Source organism: Copidosoma floridanum, unplaced genomic scaffold (genome assembly GCF_036245765.1).
Source record: "Copidosoma floridanum isolate Cflo_tuat_1 unplaced genomic scaffold, Cflo_Japanese_pri ptg000011l, whole genome shotgun sequence".
NCBI lineage: Eukaryota > Metazoa > Arthropoda > Insecta > Hymenoptera > Encyrtidae > Copidosoma > Copidosoma floridanum.
In genome coordinates, this window is record NW_028321888.1 from 13,444,494 (window position 1) to 13,458,063 (window position 13,570).

Below are 13,570 nucleotides of genomic sequence, written 5' to 3' on the forward strand. Positions count from 1 at the left end.
GCGAGCCACACCACAGTTCTCTGCATGACAGCAGCCGGCGCCGCGGGTCAGAGCCCGCTGTTAAACCCACGCCACCGAAGCTTCCGACAGCGGATCCAGCGGCCGTGCCCACTGCCGGTCCGCCATCCGATGAGGCGTCACGGTCCTGACTGGCAGTGTTGCCGACCGCGCTTGTCCGCCTGAGCGGGCCTCTTGGCCGGACTGTGACGGTCCGGGCCCTCCTGGATTCGTGCTCCGAGGTCACCATTGCTTCCGCCAGCCTCGCTCGTCAACTCAACGCTCCGATGGAACTCGCCGATTTCAACATTTCGGGCGTCGGCGGCGACCCGGGCGTCCGCTCGAGGGCTCGTGCTCAACTTTGGCTTCACCTCAGGAAGAGCGAGCCGCCGACCACGCTAATGGATCTCTGCCTCCCGCGGCTCGGGATTGTTTCCCCACGCGCGCCCCTGCACCCCGCTGTCGCTCGGCGCTGGCTCGACCTCGAGCCGCTGGCGGACTCCAAATTCGACACGCCACACGCGATCGACCTCCTCCTCGGTGTGGACGTCTACCATCGCTTGCTGGAGCCTGGCCAGATTCAGCGTGACGACCTCGTAGCTCAGGCCACTGTCTTTGGTTGGGTCTTTATTGGGCAGGCCGCCGGCCTAGAGATGCCGCACGCCTCACCGAACGTCTGTCTGACATCTCAGGCCGACTCGCCTCCTCCTTGGCATCTTCAGCTGGCATCCCTGCTGCAGCGCTTCTGGGAACTCGAGGACGTTCCACAGGCCCACCGGCAGGCCCCCGACGACGTCGAATGTGAACGCAGCTTCGCTGACCATGGCCGGGCTGAGGACGGGCGCTACGTCGTGCGCCTGCCTCTAAAGCAAGGGGGCTTGCAGCTCCTTGGTGATAGTTGTCAGAGCGCCCTGGCCTCGTTGACTGCGCTGCAGCGCCGGCTACAGAGAGCCCCCGAGATGGCCGTCGAATACACCAAGTTTATGGCCGATTATCTCGCTTTGGGTCACATGAGGCCTCTCACTAGCGCTCAGTTGGCCGGGTCGTCCCACCCCGCTCATTACATCCAGGATCATGGCATATGGTAGCATAGCGACCAGGGCCGAAAGCTGCGCGTTGTCTTTAACGCTTCACATCCAACTTCGAGCGGCTGCAGTCTAAACGATGTCCTCCACGCCGGGCCCCGACTTCAAACGGCCTTACCTTACGTGTTACTTCGCTGGCGCCAACATCGTATCGCCTTCTGCAGCGACGTTCAAATGATGTTCCGCCAGATCTGGATCGATGACCGAGACGTCGACTTGCAGCGGATCGTTTGGAGCGCGGACCCTCGAGAGCCGCCCACGCTCTACCAGTTGCTCACTGTCACATACGGCGCGTCGTGCTCTCCGTATCTTTCCCTACGCACCATCCAGCAGCTGTGCGAGGACGAGGGCTCCCGTTGGCCCGATGCGGTGCCCGTTGTTATGCGCGACCGCTACGTCGATGACATTCTCTCTGGAGTCGATAGTCTCGACACTGCGCGACACCTCCGTGACCAGTTGATCGGCCTCATGCAAGCTGGCGGTTTTCCGCTCCGGAAGTGGGTCGCAAGCACACCAGAGCTACTCGAGGATCTTTCGCCCGATGTTCGCTTGCGCCCCGCCTGGGATCAGCTCGGCGCTGAGGGCCTTGTTAGCGAGCTAGGCGTTGGTTGGGATCCCCCGGTCGATCGCCTTCGCCTGACTCCGGTCGTCGTGCAACGCCAGACTACGAAGAGGACCATGCTCGCGGCGCTTGCAAGCGTCTTCGACCCATGTGGTTGGCTTGCGCCAATCACTTTGAACGCGAAATTGCTGCTGCAGGATCTTTGGCGGGCTCACCTCGACTGGGACGAAACAGTACCATCGTCCATGGTCCGGCGCTGGATGGACTTTGTGGCTGAGATCCAAGTCATCTCCGGCTTCTCTCTTCCCCGATGGATCGGTGTCTCGCCAGCGTCCGACCTTCATCTGCATGTGTTCGCTGACGCCAGCCGGCGGGCGATGGCCGCCGTAGTGTACTCGCGGTTGGAGCGCCCGGGCGAGCCGGCTTCCTGCTACATCCTTTTGGCTCGCTCAAAGCTTGCCCCCATTCGCTCACTCAGGCCAGTCTCCGAGCCTGTCGCACGGATGACGATTCCTCGCCTTGAGCTCAGAGCCGCTCTACTCGGTGCAAAGCTGCTCTGATCAACCGCGGATGAGCTGGATGTCCCTGATGATCGCTGCCACGCCTGGAGCGACTCTCAGATTGTTCTGCAGTGGCTCCGTTCCTCCCAGCCGACCAATAATGTGCTCGTCGACAACTACGTGGCCCAGCTTCAAGAAATATTCTCTCCGAGCATCTGGCGGCACGTCCCGACGGCGTCAAATCCGGCGGATCTGGCCACTCGGAGCGCCGACATGTCAGGTCTCCGCCATCAGCCTTTGTGGTGGCACGGGCCCTCCTGGCTGGTTCGTGACATCGGGTTATGGCCCCTGGAGCCCGTATCCCGACCAGCGCCGGCTCTCATCAGTTGCTGCACCGTTCAACCGTCCAGCTTCGACCTGCTTGAGCAATTCTCCAGTCTCCACGTCCTAACGCAATTGCTCGTTCGTGTGCGGCGGTGGATTCGGCGCCGTCTCCATCGCGAGCCCGCTCTCCCCGTGCTCTCGCCACCAGCGCCAACCGAGCTCCACGCTGCTTTCCTGGCTTGTGTCCGTCTGAGTCAAGCTCCAGCATTCGAAGCGGAGGTTATTCGACTGCAAAGGGGTGAGCAGTTACCAAAAACAAGCCCGCTCACGGCCCTCTCTCCATTCTTGGATGCCGATGGGATCTTGCGCGTCGGCGGGCGGCTCGCACATTCGTCGCTGACCTATGAGGAGAAGCATCCGCCAATTGTCCCCGGTTCTTCTCCTCTGGCTCGACTCATCATCGCCCGAGCGCACTCCAGAGCCCTCCACGGTGGCTTCCGGCTTACTAGCGCATATGTGCACCGGCAGGCATGGATTATCGGTGGCAGGACACGAATCAAGGCCCACCTGCGCCGTTGCATCGTCTGCGCCCGGCTGCAAGCGCGGGCATCCACCCAGCTTATGGCCCCTCTACCAGCCTCCCGGGTCACTCCTTGTCGAGCCTTCGGTCGCACTGGGGTTGATTACGCGGGCCCTTTCCACGTGCTCGCTTCGCGCGGACGAGGCGTCCGGACCACCAAAGGATATATTGCGGTCTTTGTGTGCTTGACGACGAAGGCGTTGCACCTCGAGCTCGTTGGCGATCTCTCAACGGCCTCTTTTCTCGGCGCTCTCACCCGTTTCTCCGGTCGCCGTGGACGCCCGGCCGAGCTGTGGAGTGATAACGCCACTTGCTTCCGACGGGCCGACCTCGAGCTGCGCGAAGCTCTTCAGGACGCGGAGATTGACTGGGCGCTTGTTGCTGGAACGCTCGCCGATCAAGGTGTTTCGTGGCAGTTCATCCCGCCTGGGGCGCCTCATTTTGGTGGTCTTTGGAAGTCAGGTGTCAAGTCGGTCAAGGGCCACCTCCGACGCGTCATGGGCTCTCGGCACCTGACCTACGAGGAGTTTTCGACTGTTCTCATTGGCATCGAGATGGTCTTGAACAGTAGACCGCTCACTCCTCTCTCCAACGACTTGGGAGACCTTGATGTCCTCACTCCGGGCCATTTCCTTATCGGCGCCCCTCTTGATGCCGTCATCCAGGCTGGGCCCCCATCGGAAAGGCTGGACACTCTCGCTCATTGGGACCTCGTCAGGGCGATTCGAGCTCAGTCTTGGTCTCGCTGGAGTCGAGAGTACCTGAACACACTCCAGCAGCGACCGAAGTGGCGTACCCCTCGCCGGAACTTCGCCGTGGGTGACACCGTGGTTCTTCTCGACTCAACTCTACTTCGGACGGATGGGCGCTGGCCTCTTGGCCGCATCACCCACGTTCATCCAGGACCCGATGGTCTCGTCCGTGCGGCCACTCTGAAAACAGCCACCGGGGAGTACCCGCGGCCCGTCGCCAAGCTTGCATTGCTTCCGGTCCCAGATCTCGCTGAGACGCCGCCGTCGGCGACTGTTTCATCTGATACCCAGACTCCTTCGGCGGGCGGCGTTTGATTGTCGCTCCGGGAGCAAGGCGGGCGGTATGTGAGTTTTTCGGCCGCGAGGGCGCTGGCTGCGCGGTCGTGTCCTGCCGAGTCCTCCCCCCCCCGCGCCCCGATCGCTCTCTCCGCCAAGGCGCTCGGTGCTGCGCGCTACCATCAATCGTGTTCGAGCCGACCGCCAAGCAAGACGTGTGAGCCGCCACTCGCTCAACAAGAAGAAGAAGAGAGAAGAGGAGAACAAAGGAGACTCGACGCGACGTTAATGTGTTTATTTGCTGCCTCGCAGCCTGTGTACGTTCCACTATAAATAAAGAGTATTTTTCCACAAAACATTAGGTATATACATCCCAATTGATTTTTTGTTTAGAATGACTCAAAGAAACTGAATATATTTTTGTTAGATCGAAAAAATCACTTTTACTAATTTAAAAAAAAAAAAATTAGGTTAAACAAATTGTGACCAGGTTGCGCGGTGGCAACATGAAGTTTTTTTAACTGTGGGATTTAATGAATTTGCCATTGATCCATCACGACGCCACCAATTTTGACCCATTTATGAGCAATGGCCGCCACTGCTGCTGCTGCGTGCTGCCACTTAAGTACCTCCGCTTGCAGTCAATCTCGACATAAGTAGTATCTACTGTGTGTCCCGATAGTCGCGCTCGCGTTTTCTTGTCTTTTCTTGCTGGTGCTGCTGTGTCTCTACATCTCAGCTCGTTGTCCGTTGGCATCCTTTTCTTCTCTTCTCAGTGTATATGTTGCTCCCCAAAAATGAACAAAGCTATTTTGATTTATATTTTTTTCCGAACAACTTAAAATGAAACTAATGAAAAATACTAAATAGTTATTAAGAATTATAAATCGTGTTTTTCTGTATTTTTTAACAAAATTTGCAGATGTTCCATCGAGCCCTCTTTCACTGAAGATTGCAAAACTCTCGTTGTATCTGACATCATTTATCATAATTTCAATGTATGCTGGTTGTTTCACGAGCTTTGTTACGGTGTCAATACCCACGATCCCATTCAATGATACGGCTGGTCTCCTTAAAGATGGAACTTATGAATTGATTGCTACAAAAGGAGTAAACCTTTCAAAACATTTATTGGTAACTTTAGAACCTTAACTAATTATTATTTATTTAGAAAGTATAAGACAACTTTTTTTTATAAAATTTTACTAGGAGTCGAAAGATGATGTACATAAAAACTTGAGCTTGTTTGTAAAAAAAGACGGTAATTTACCAACAAATATGAAAGAAGCTTTACATCAGGTAACTATTTTATAAATTTTTTTGTCTGGTAATTTAAAAAAAAATATTAAACAGTACATTGTCTGTAATACTAATGTATAAAAAGTTCTCTACTACTGTATATTTTCAAAAGTTTTAGTTATTTTGTATCGTAGATAAAACTGTGTGACTGACAAACATTTTCAGCCCAGTCCTGTTGTCAAATAGTTATATTTTAGCTTACTGTAATCAAGTTTAATGCTAGAGTTATCCTGGAGTAATATTAAAAAAAAAAACAATACAGTTTTGTGTAAAAAATTCGTAGCAAATAAGAAACTGCAAAATTTCCCACAAATGCCATGTTTTTTGACATACTTTGACGAATATCTATTTGGAACTTGTAGGTAAAATATTGCACGGAATGTTTTTTTATCGTTCAATCAGCTTTAACATAAAATTCATAAAAAATAAAAAAAACTTAATTTTTTATGCTAAAATAAGATAAAACAACAAAAAAATACTCATGCTTTAACGCTTTCAAAAAAATAAAAGATCCTCTTTGTTTTTAAAATGAATTAGAGAATCAGTAACCCATGGTACGTTTAACTTACGACAGTAACAGACTACTCAAATTTATTGTGCATCTAACAAATTAAAAAAATTAAATTTAACGTTACAGCTTTTAATATATTCTCCATGGTCCCAATTTCTTTTCATAAGTCATATAATCTGTGTAGTATTTTAATCTAATTTGAATAAATTATTTTATGTTTAAGTATTTTTTTCATTTTTTAAAATTAATGGCTTAGTCACAAACTACATAACTTAATGTAATAGAGCAATAGTTTTATCAAATTTTACATGTGCGTAGAGCTTATGATTACAATTAATTTGAGTGTTTGTGAGTTTAAATATCTTTATTATAAACTCAATTATTTACCTTTAAAGTTTGTGAGTGTTCGCAACCAGTGTATTAATTGTGTTGCAAAATGAAGAATTTATCCATATTTTTCAATGCCTACCTTACTTGTAGCGCTTGCGCCGAGCATGAACTAGTTATTACTTAATTTAAAAAAATAGTAAAGTTTATGCGTGGACAATTTTACTGTAGCTAAAATGAGGACTGCTGCTCCACAACAAGAACGCGTTGGAGCACTTTAGTTTTGGTCTAGTTTGCAAATCAAATTATCTCGGCTTCTGGAGCACGTATCTAGCGGGTTTTCCTTTAAAATTAAGGAAGCACATTAAAATAAGATCAACTCTGATAGGAAAATTAACAAATTTATTTTTTACTAACAACTAAGGAAACAAATTAAGATAGAAGTAGTTGATTCAATGTCACGCATGTGTTGTATACCTTAAACGGATAGAAAAGTCTTTCACGATCGTACATACTTATGTCTCGTTCTGCTTCTATACAGATTTATCAGCTCTGCTCAGCTGTCTAAATTAAGTGAAAATTTTAATCTTTCGATTAAAATTGTTCAAAAACCATATTGCTGGAAATATGTTTTTGCAACTGTTTGATGCATAATATTACTTTAAGTAATCTGTTAGTTGTTAGTAAATATTCATTGTTTTTTGTCTGAAAATTCAGAGTTTACTGTGCTCTTAAAATCACTTTATCCATGACATGTATGGTAAAACTATAAGCTTTTAAAGATAATATTTTTGCCACGGCATTGCTTGACCTTTTAAAATTTTTAAAAATACCTGGAGAAATTTATGCTTAAATTTTCAAAAAATGATGGGATTTCTCGATTTTATCAACTACTACCTTTAAGGAAATTTTCTTGTCAACAATAATAACGAATGGTTATTCATTAAAAAAAAAAAAAAAAAGCAAATATTTAAAAATATTGAGATGCTTTTACTACTGCAGGTATCAAAATACGATGTAGGAACTGTTAGTACTACAATGATTAGTGTATCCGTCCTCACAGTAATATAGACAAGGAAGTTAAAAGTGCAGAAGAGGAACAAGAATCGGACTTGCAGCAGTAAAAAATCTATATGCAGAGTAAATTTTTTACCCAAATCTGAAAATGACTTTTTTATCGCATATTCATAACTGTATTATCAGAAGAGATGACGTAGTATCTTCAAAAGTTTTTATAAACTACTAAAATAAACAATAGAAAAAATAAGTTTTAAATAGTATTCACTAATGAATTACTTGAATTCTTAATAGTAATTTTACGAACAAAATATACGTACTAGCGTAATGCGTACGCGAAGAGTCCAGACACAATGCTTCACCAAACACGTCGTTACAGGCCAGTAGTAAAAATACACGATTACTTAGTATAGAGGTTGCAAGGTACCTTTGACCTGCTAGGCAGACGATTAAGAGCTAAAAACTTTTACAAAATTTTCTGGGACTCGACTTCAGGGCATGAGTCATATACTTGTACACTACGTATGATAACATTTTGTAAAAACGATAATCGAGTAAAAGATTAGATATACAATGAATGCTAAAATACAAAGACCGTGAGATTTAACTTTCTATTTGGTATGTCGTATACTCGATACGCATAACATGCAAACGTTAACGGCGCAAAATAACTAATATAAAAATAAAACTAAAAAAAATTATGAGCATATCGACGAATTAAACTTTGAGTTACAGCAAATAAAAGGTACAATTTACGACTTTGATTTTAAATTGAGATATTCCAATCGACGCCATTTTTCTGCCTTTTCGCGAGTTTTCGAAACTCTCAGAAATTATTCTAGAAGTATAAGTATGTTATTTCAAAAGAATCGAGGAAATTTAGAAAACGTAGCATTAAGTACTCGAGAAGAGGCAAAAAATTGCATCGATTGAAATATCTTAATTTAAAATCAATGTCGGAAACTGTAGCAACGTGCTTGGTGAAGCATTGTGTCTGGACTCTTCGCGCACGCATTACGCTAGTACGTATAATGCCTTCGTATAATTACTATTAAGAGTTTAAGTAATTTATTAGTGAATACTATTTACAACTTATTTTTTCTACCGTTTATTTTAGTAGTTTGTAAAAGCTTTTCAAGATACTACGTCATCTCTTCTGATAATACAGTTATAAATATGCGATAAAAAGGTCATTTTCAGGTTTGGGTAAGAAATCCTGTCACCTTTTCTTGGGCCGTTTGATGTACTCGTAATACTCAGTACTAACAAACACCTAAACCTTTCATAGTTTCCTACCTGGTTCATCTTCACATTGGATATCAAAAGGGCGGGCGATTATTCTCAAAGAGTATTTTTTAGTGAAGCAAAATGTTATAGTATATGCATGAACCGTGACGCCATGACCTCATGCATAGTCAGCATACAGTGACTCTTTTCTCCGTAATAAGCCGCATATAAATACAAGAAAACGTCACATCCAAACTTTTTGGCTGAATTGTTTTACAAATATTATTTACTAATCAAACATTTTATTCTCTTACTATGCAATGTATTTATTCTTATTTTGGTAAAAGAAACTGTGTAACAAATTGTACCTATACGTTCTAGCGTTACTCACATTTACACTTTACATGTTAATTTTCGTCGAACAGTCTAAAATAACGACAGTTCACTTTAATTTTGCACCAACCTGATTACATCACTGATAATAAAAATACTTTCAAACTTTAGATTATAAACAAATAAGAGACTTACCCTTATTACCAAAATTTCTTTTTCAAGTACTAATGAGCTATATCCACTTACACTGCTTTATTAAAATGCTTTTGCCTATGCCACCAATCCAACGTCTACACCATAATTTCACCTGTCACAAGTATTAAAATTTCTATATCTATCTGGTAAACCTGTTGTGAACTTAAGTTTTATTCTATATCATCTTTATTACATGTATTTTTGTTGAAAACGAATATGTATAACTTGTTGCGTATAAATCACTAAAAAATGTTTTCTGCTCCAGGTTTGCAACGAAAAAGTGGTTTTTTACACAACTGCTTTGATTAAGTAACAAACTGTTTACGAATCTCCCTGTAAACTCTTAGCATTTCCCCTTGGTACATCCAGGAAAATGGTTTTCACTTTAAAGAAAGGAGATCCGCTCCTTAAATTTTTGAACCATCAGTAAGTATCTTTATATAAAAATTTATTAATGAGAAGCCATAACAATGACTTTTTTCCAGTATTCAGAAATACAGAGAAAGTGGTTTACTATCTTGGGAAAAAAAACTACATCTTGTAAGAAAAGAATCTATAAATGATATTTCATTGAGTATTACTGACGTCACCCCGTTGCTAGTACTATTAATTAGTGAATTTGTCTTAAGCTTAATAATATTTTTATTTGAAAAGTATCATAGGCACTTAATATTGTATTTAATACAAAAGCCATGCAAGAAGATCAAAAAAATTAGGAAATCTAAGAAAACCAATACTTTATATAACAATGGAAAAAAATTTTCAGTTTACTCTCAATACAGAAATGCGCAACCACGCCCTCCATGGCCTTATACCCCATAAGAACAGCATTGGCTGCGATGGTTAAAAATACTAAGTACGTAAATAGGACATTAATGTAACACATATATCACTTATGGCAAGAAAAGAAGTGTGGTATTAATTGTATAATAATTGTCAAATTTTATAATGTAATTAATTTGGTAAGAACATAACTAATAAAAAGACAATTTTACTTAATTAATAGAGGAAAGTTGAGAGCCCAGAAATTGTCTTATTGGTGTACGATAATTTAATATATTTCGATTTTGATTGCAAATAAAATAGTCGTGATACTTAGTGTACATTTTGAAAAAAAATTCTTTGTTATACAAATGTATTAGACTATTATGTAATCATTAAATACCATTTTTAAGTATTAGTCAGACTTTTATTAATAATAATTTAGTCAGTATTTTTGTTTGTGGTAACAATGTGTGTATCACGGAACTCCAGAAATTACGTCAGCTCTTATAGCAAGAAAAACTAATGAGATCCATATTTTCTCTATAGTATTTAACAAATTTGCCATCGACTTATATAATTTTATAGACAGCTCACAAAGGCTTCTCACTGTCATTTGTTTATTTTTTATTCTCATAATTAAGGTCAGCACTACAAAGGCTCCAACATATTGTGCTCATACTTGTGGATAAAATAAGATTTTTAAATGAAATGCAATCTCTTTATTCCTTTATATTTTTATTTATCTCACTTAGGTATTAAATTAGTTTAAACTTTTAACACTTTTAACTGTCTATACTTAGACATCTGGCTCATTCCTTGAAGGAAAACGAATATACAAGACGTCGTTGGAGCGGAATCCTGCCTCAATTCTTTCCAAATCACACTGATCTGGTATGTCATACGTCAAAGTGGTTTCGTCTAGTTGATTTTTTTTGGTACCCTGAACTAATATCAATTTACCTCTGACCTAAAAGATATAAACATTGTTTTAACTGCCAACTATAGAAAGATAGGTGGATGAAGAATAAGATAATTAATTTTTTGTTAAAGACGATGGAACTTATCAAAATTGCTTTTTTTTATACTTAGATTAGATAGAGAAATATTTTTGGGGCATTATCATGATTATTTTTTAACTTTCATCTTAATTTTTTTAAAATAAATGTGCAAACACAAGAAATTCGACGTGTTAACCCACTGGCAGTGCCCCCCTCATGGATCTTATAGGAACCCAAACCTGTGGACAGGTATGAGTTTAAAGTTGTCGTGCAAGCGTAGGCTGTCATGATAAATTATTTTTTTAATGTTAGTGATTTATTTAAATATGCAGGGAATGAGGTGCAAAAGTACGAAGAGGGTGAAAATATTATGAACGTTAATCACCTGATGTATTGCGGAGTCACATTGGAAAGCTTAGAAGAGACAAACTCTATTTTTTTTATGTTTAAAATCCAGTGATTTGTCTGGCACATTACGCGAGTTAAACATCAATATTATGAAAAAAGACTTCTAATTTTTTGTTGTCTTTCTTTTTTGCATCATTCAAGTTATTACTACGATTTTTGTTGAGTTCTGGCTTAATCACATTTAAAATTATTGGTACATATTCATGGCGTTTACCAGACAATGCATCAGGTGATTAGCATTCATAATATTTTCACCCCCTTCGTACTTTTGCACCCCATTCCGTACATATTCAAATAAATCACTAACATGCAAAAAATAATTACTCATAACAGCCTATGCTTCCGCGACAACTTTAAACTGATACCTGTCAACAGGTTCGGGTTCCTATAAGATCCATTAGAGGGGCGCCACTAGTGGGTTAACACGACGAGATGTTAAATGGTGGATGAAAAATGAGATTATTGATTTTCTGTTAATTTCCATGAAATTTGTTGAAATTGCTTAGTATTATAATTAGATTATATAGAAAAATAGTTTTGGGGCATGATCATAATTATTCTTAAATCTTAATCATAATATTTTATAAAATAAATGTGCAACACAAGAAATTGTTCTAAATTTGACGCCGTACATTTTACTGTATGGCAACGAATTTTACTTGATTGAGTGTATTTTAAAATAATCTTAAAAAATTCTAGTGACGCATTTCCAGTAATAGTTATGAACAAATTAATTGTTACAGTTACACACTTAACATTTTCTACGTACATTAACAACATAGAACAAAGTATCATACTTGAATACTTTGACGTGCTGTACTGTTTTTGAAACAGAAGGTTGCATGCATTTAGTCGTTGATATGCATGGGGAAAATTAGATTTTCTCTTCGATGTACAAACATTTAAAAATGCTTGCCAATTACTCTGTACTTCATATTTATGGAACACCTTAAGATACTCTTTCTTACGGTGCATTTTTCTTAACAGCTTCACTTTTTTTATTACTCTGCAGCTGCTTATTCTATATATAATTATAAAAAAAATCACCTGTATACGAAAGGATGAATGTGAAAAGAGATGAATCACCTCAGAATACATTTTGGACAGTATCTGTTAAAAGTGAAATTAACTTCGTGTAGACTTATAAGATACTGCCATGATTTTTTCATATTTTTCTGGCCCAAAAACAAGTTATAAGCGAAATTTAGAGAAAAACTCCTCTTAATTTACATTATTTGTCTCAAAACGAAAAATTCTGGTATGGTTATGTCCCAAAACCATTTTTCTATGTATTCTGATCGTAATGTAAAGTGATTCAAACAATTTTTGTCGTAGTCACATGAATTTCTTAATAAACATTTTTGAGGCTTCATTAATCTGCCGGTAGTTTTTTTATGAGATTCACTTTATACACAATTATTATACTTCATTACGAGAATCTTGACAGTTTAAGATTTTTTCTACTCATAAAATATAAAAAAATTCCTAAAGACTTGACTATTTAATTTTAGGATAACCTATGCAAAACATAAAACGTTTAAAAAATAAATGAAGAGAAGGACAAAGAAAAATTGTTCGATACTTACAATGACCTTAATTGTGTCTTTGTCAAATTCAGTGCAATCCAACTCCGTCTGGTGGACCTCCTTGTATAAAACCACAGTTTTGTTCAGTTTTGAGAAAAAATCTTAAAGAAATTTAAGTATTAAAATGCAATTGCCAAATGCCCATACTTTTTTGCTATTAGGTAAAAGGCGATAATCTTTGCTGGGTTTTAGGTTTAATTGCCTCGTCTCTTCAGTGGCCTTGTTGAAACAGGTAGGTAGATGAATTTTACGGCCACAAAAAAGAAGGACAGACTTTCTCTCTTCTTCTTCATTTCGCTCATCCCACGCTACCCACTCTTCATCCGCACTTTCGGACATTTTGCTTCAATCAATATTATGTTACTGCGTAGGTACTACTTGAGAGAAGTCTAACAAGCAACTGACGAACAACGAAATGGTTTCTAGTGCTACTGTTTTACGTGTCACATTCATGACATCACTATCGTTTATAATTGATACCTGTTATCTAGCCAACTAAAAATTTCTGTGGCTAACTTTTTAAATGATACCTGCTACTGTGCGCTCAGGTAGGTGCTGTGATGTAGAAAAATAATAAATAAACTATCTTTAAATCTGTTCAATACAACTTTTTTTTGTAAAAAAAGGATTAGATGACGTTACTGCACGTCCTACCTTTCATAATTACTGTTGGAAGATATGAATAAAAAGAGTTACCGTTGGTTTTCTCACGTACGCATGAGTATTAAAATAACGGGAAATCTCGTTAAACTCGTTAACTTGACCAAAAGCTACCTCAGCGTAATGATTACGGATATTTTTTGCTATTAAATTCATTTACAATATCTT

At 40.8% G+C, this 13,570-nt stretch overlaps 2 protein-coding genes across 2 annotated transcripts; one reads left to right on the plus strand and one right to left on the minus strand.

The window, feature by feature from the left end:
* The first annotated feature begins 284 nt into the window (after positions 1 to 284).
* Positions 285 to 4,115, plus strand: LOC149375208 (uncharacterized). Its single transcript, XM_089589996.1, has 3 exons — positions 285 to 1,081; positions 1,154 to 2,174; positions 2,277 to 4,115. Exons 1-3 carry the CDS (start codon positions 285 to 287, stop codon positions 4,113 to 4,115), a joined length of 3,657 nt encoding a protein of 1,218 aa, XP_089446122.1.
* Positions 4,116 to 10,479: 6,364 nt separating this feature from the next.
* On the minus strand, positions 10,480 to 13,090 carry LOC111643197 (uncharacterized). Its single transcript, XM_089590075.1, has 3 exons — positions 12,890 to 13,090; positions 12,743 to 12,802; positions 10,480 to 10,717 (listed from the first exon to the last, which is right to left on the minus strand). The coding sequence occupies exons 1-3, from the start codon at positions 13,079 to 13,081 to the stop codon at positions 10,547 to 10,549; spliced, it is 423 nt and encodes a 140-aa protein (XP_089446201.1). The 5' UTR covers positions 13,082 to 13,090; the 3' UTR covers positions 10,480 to 10,546.
* Positions 13,091 to 13,570: the final 480 nt, after the last annotated feature.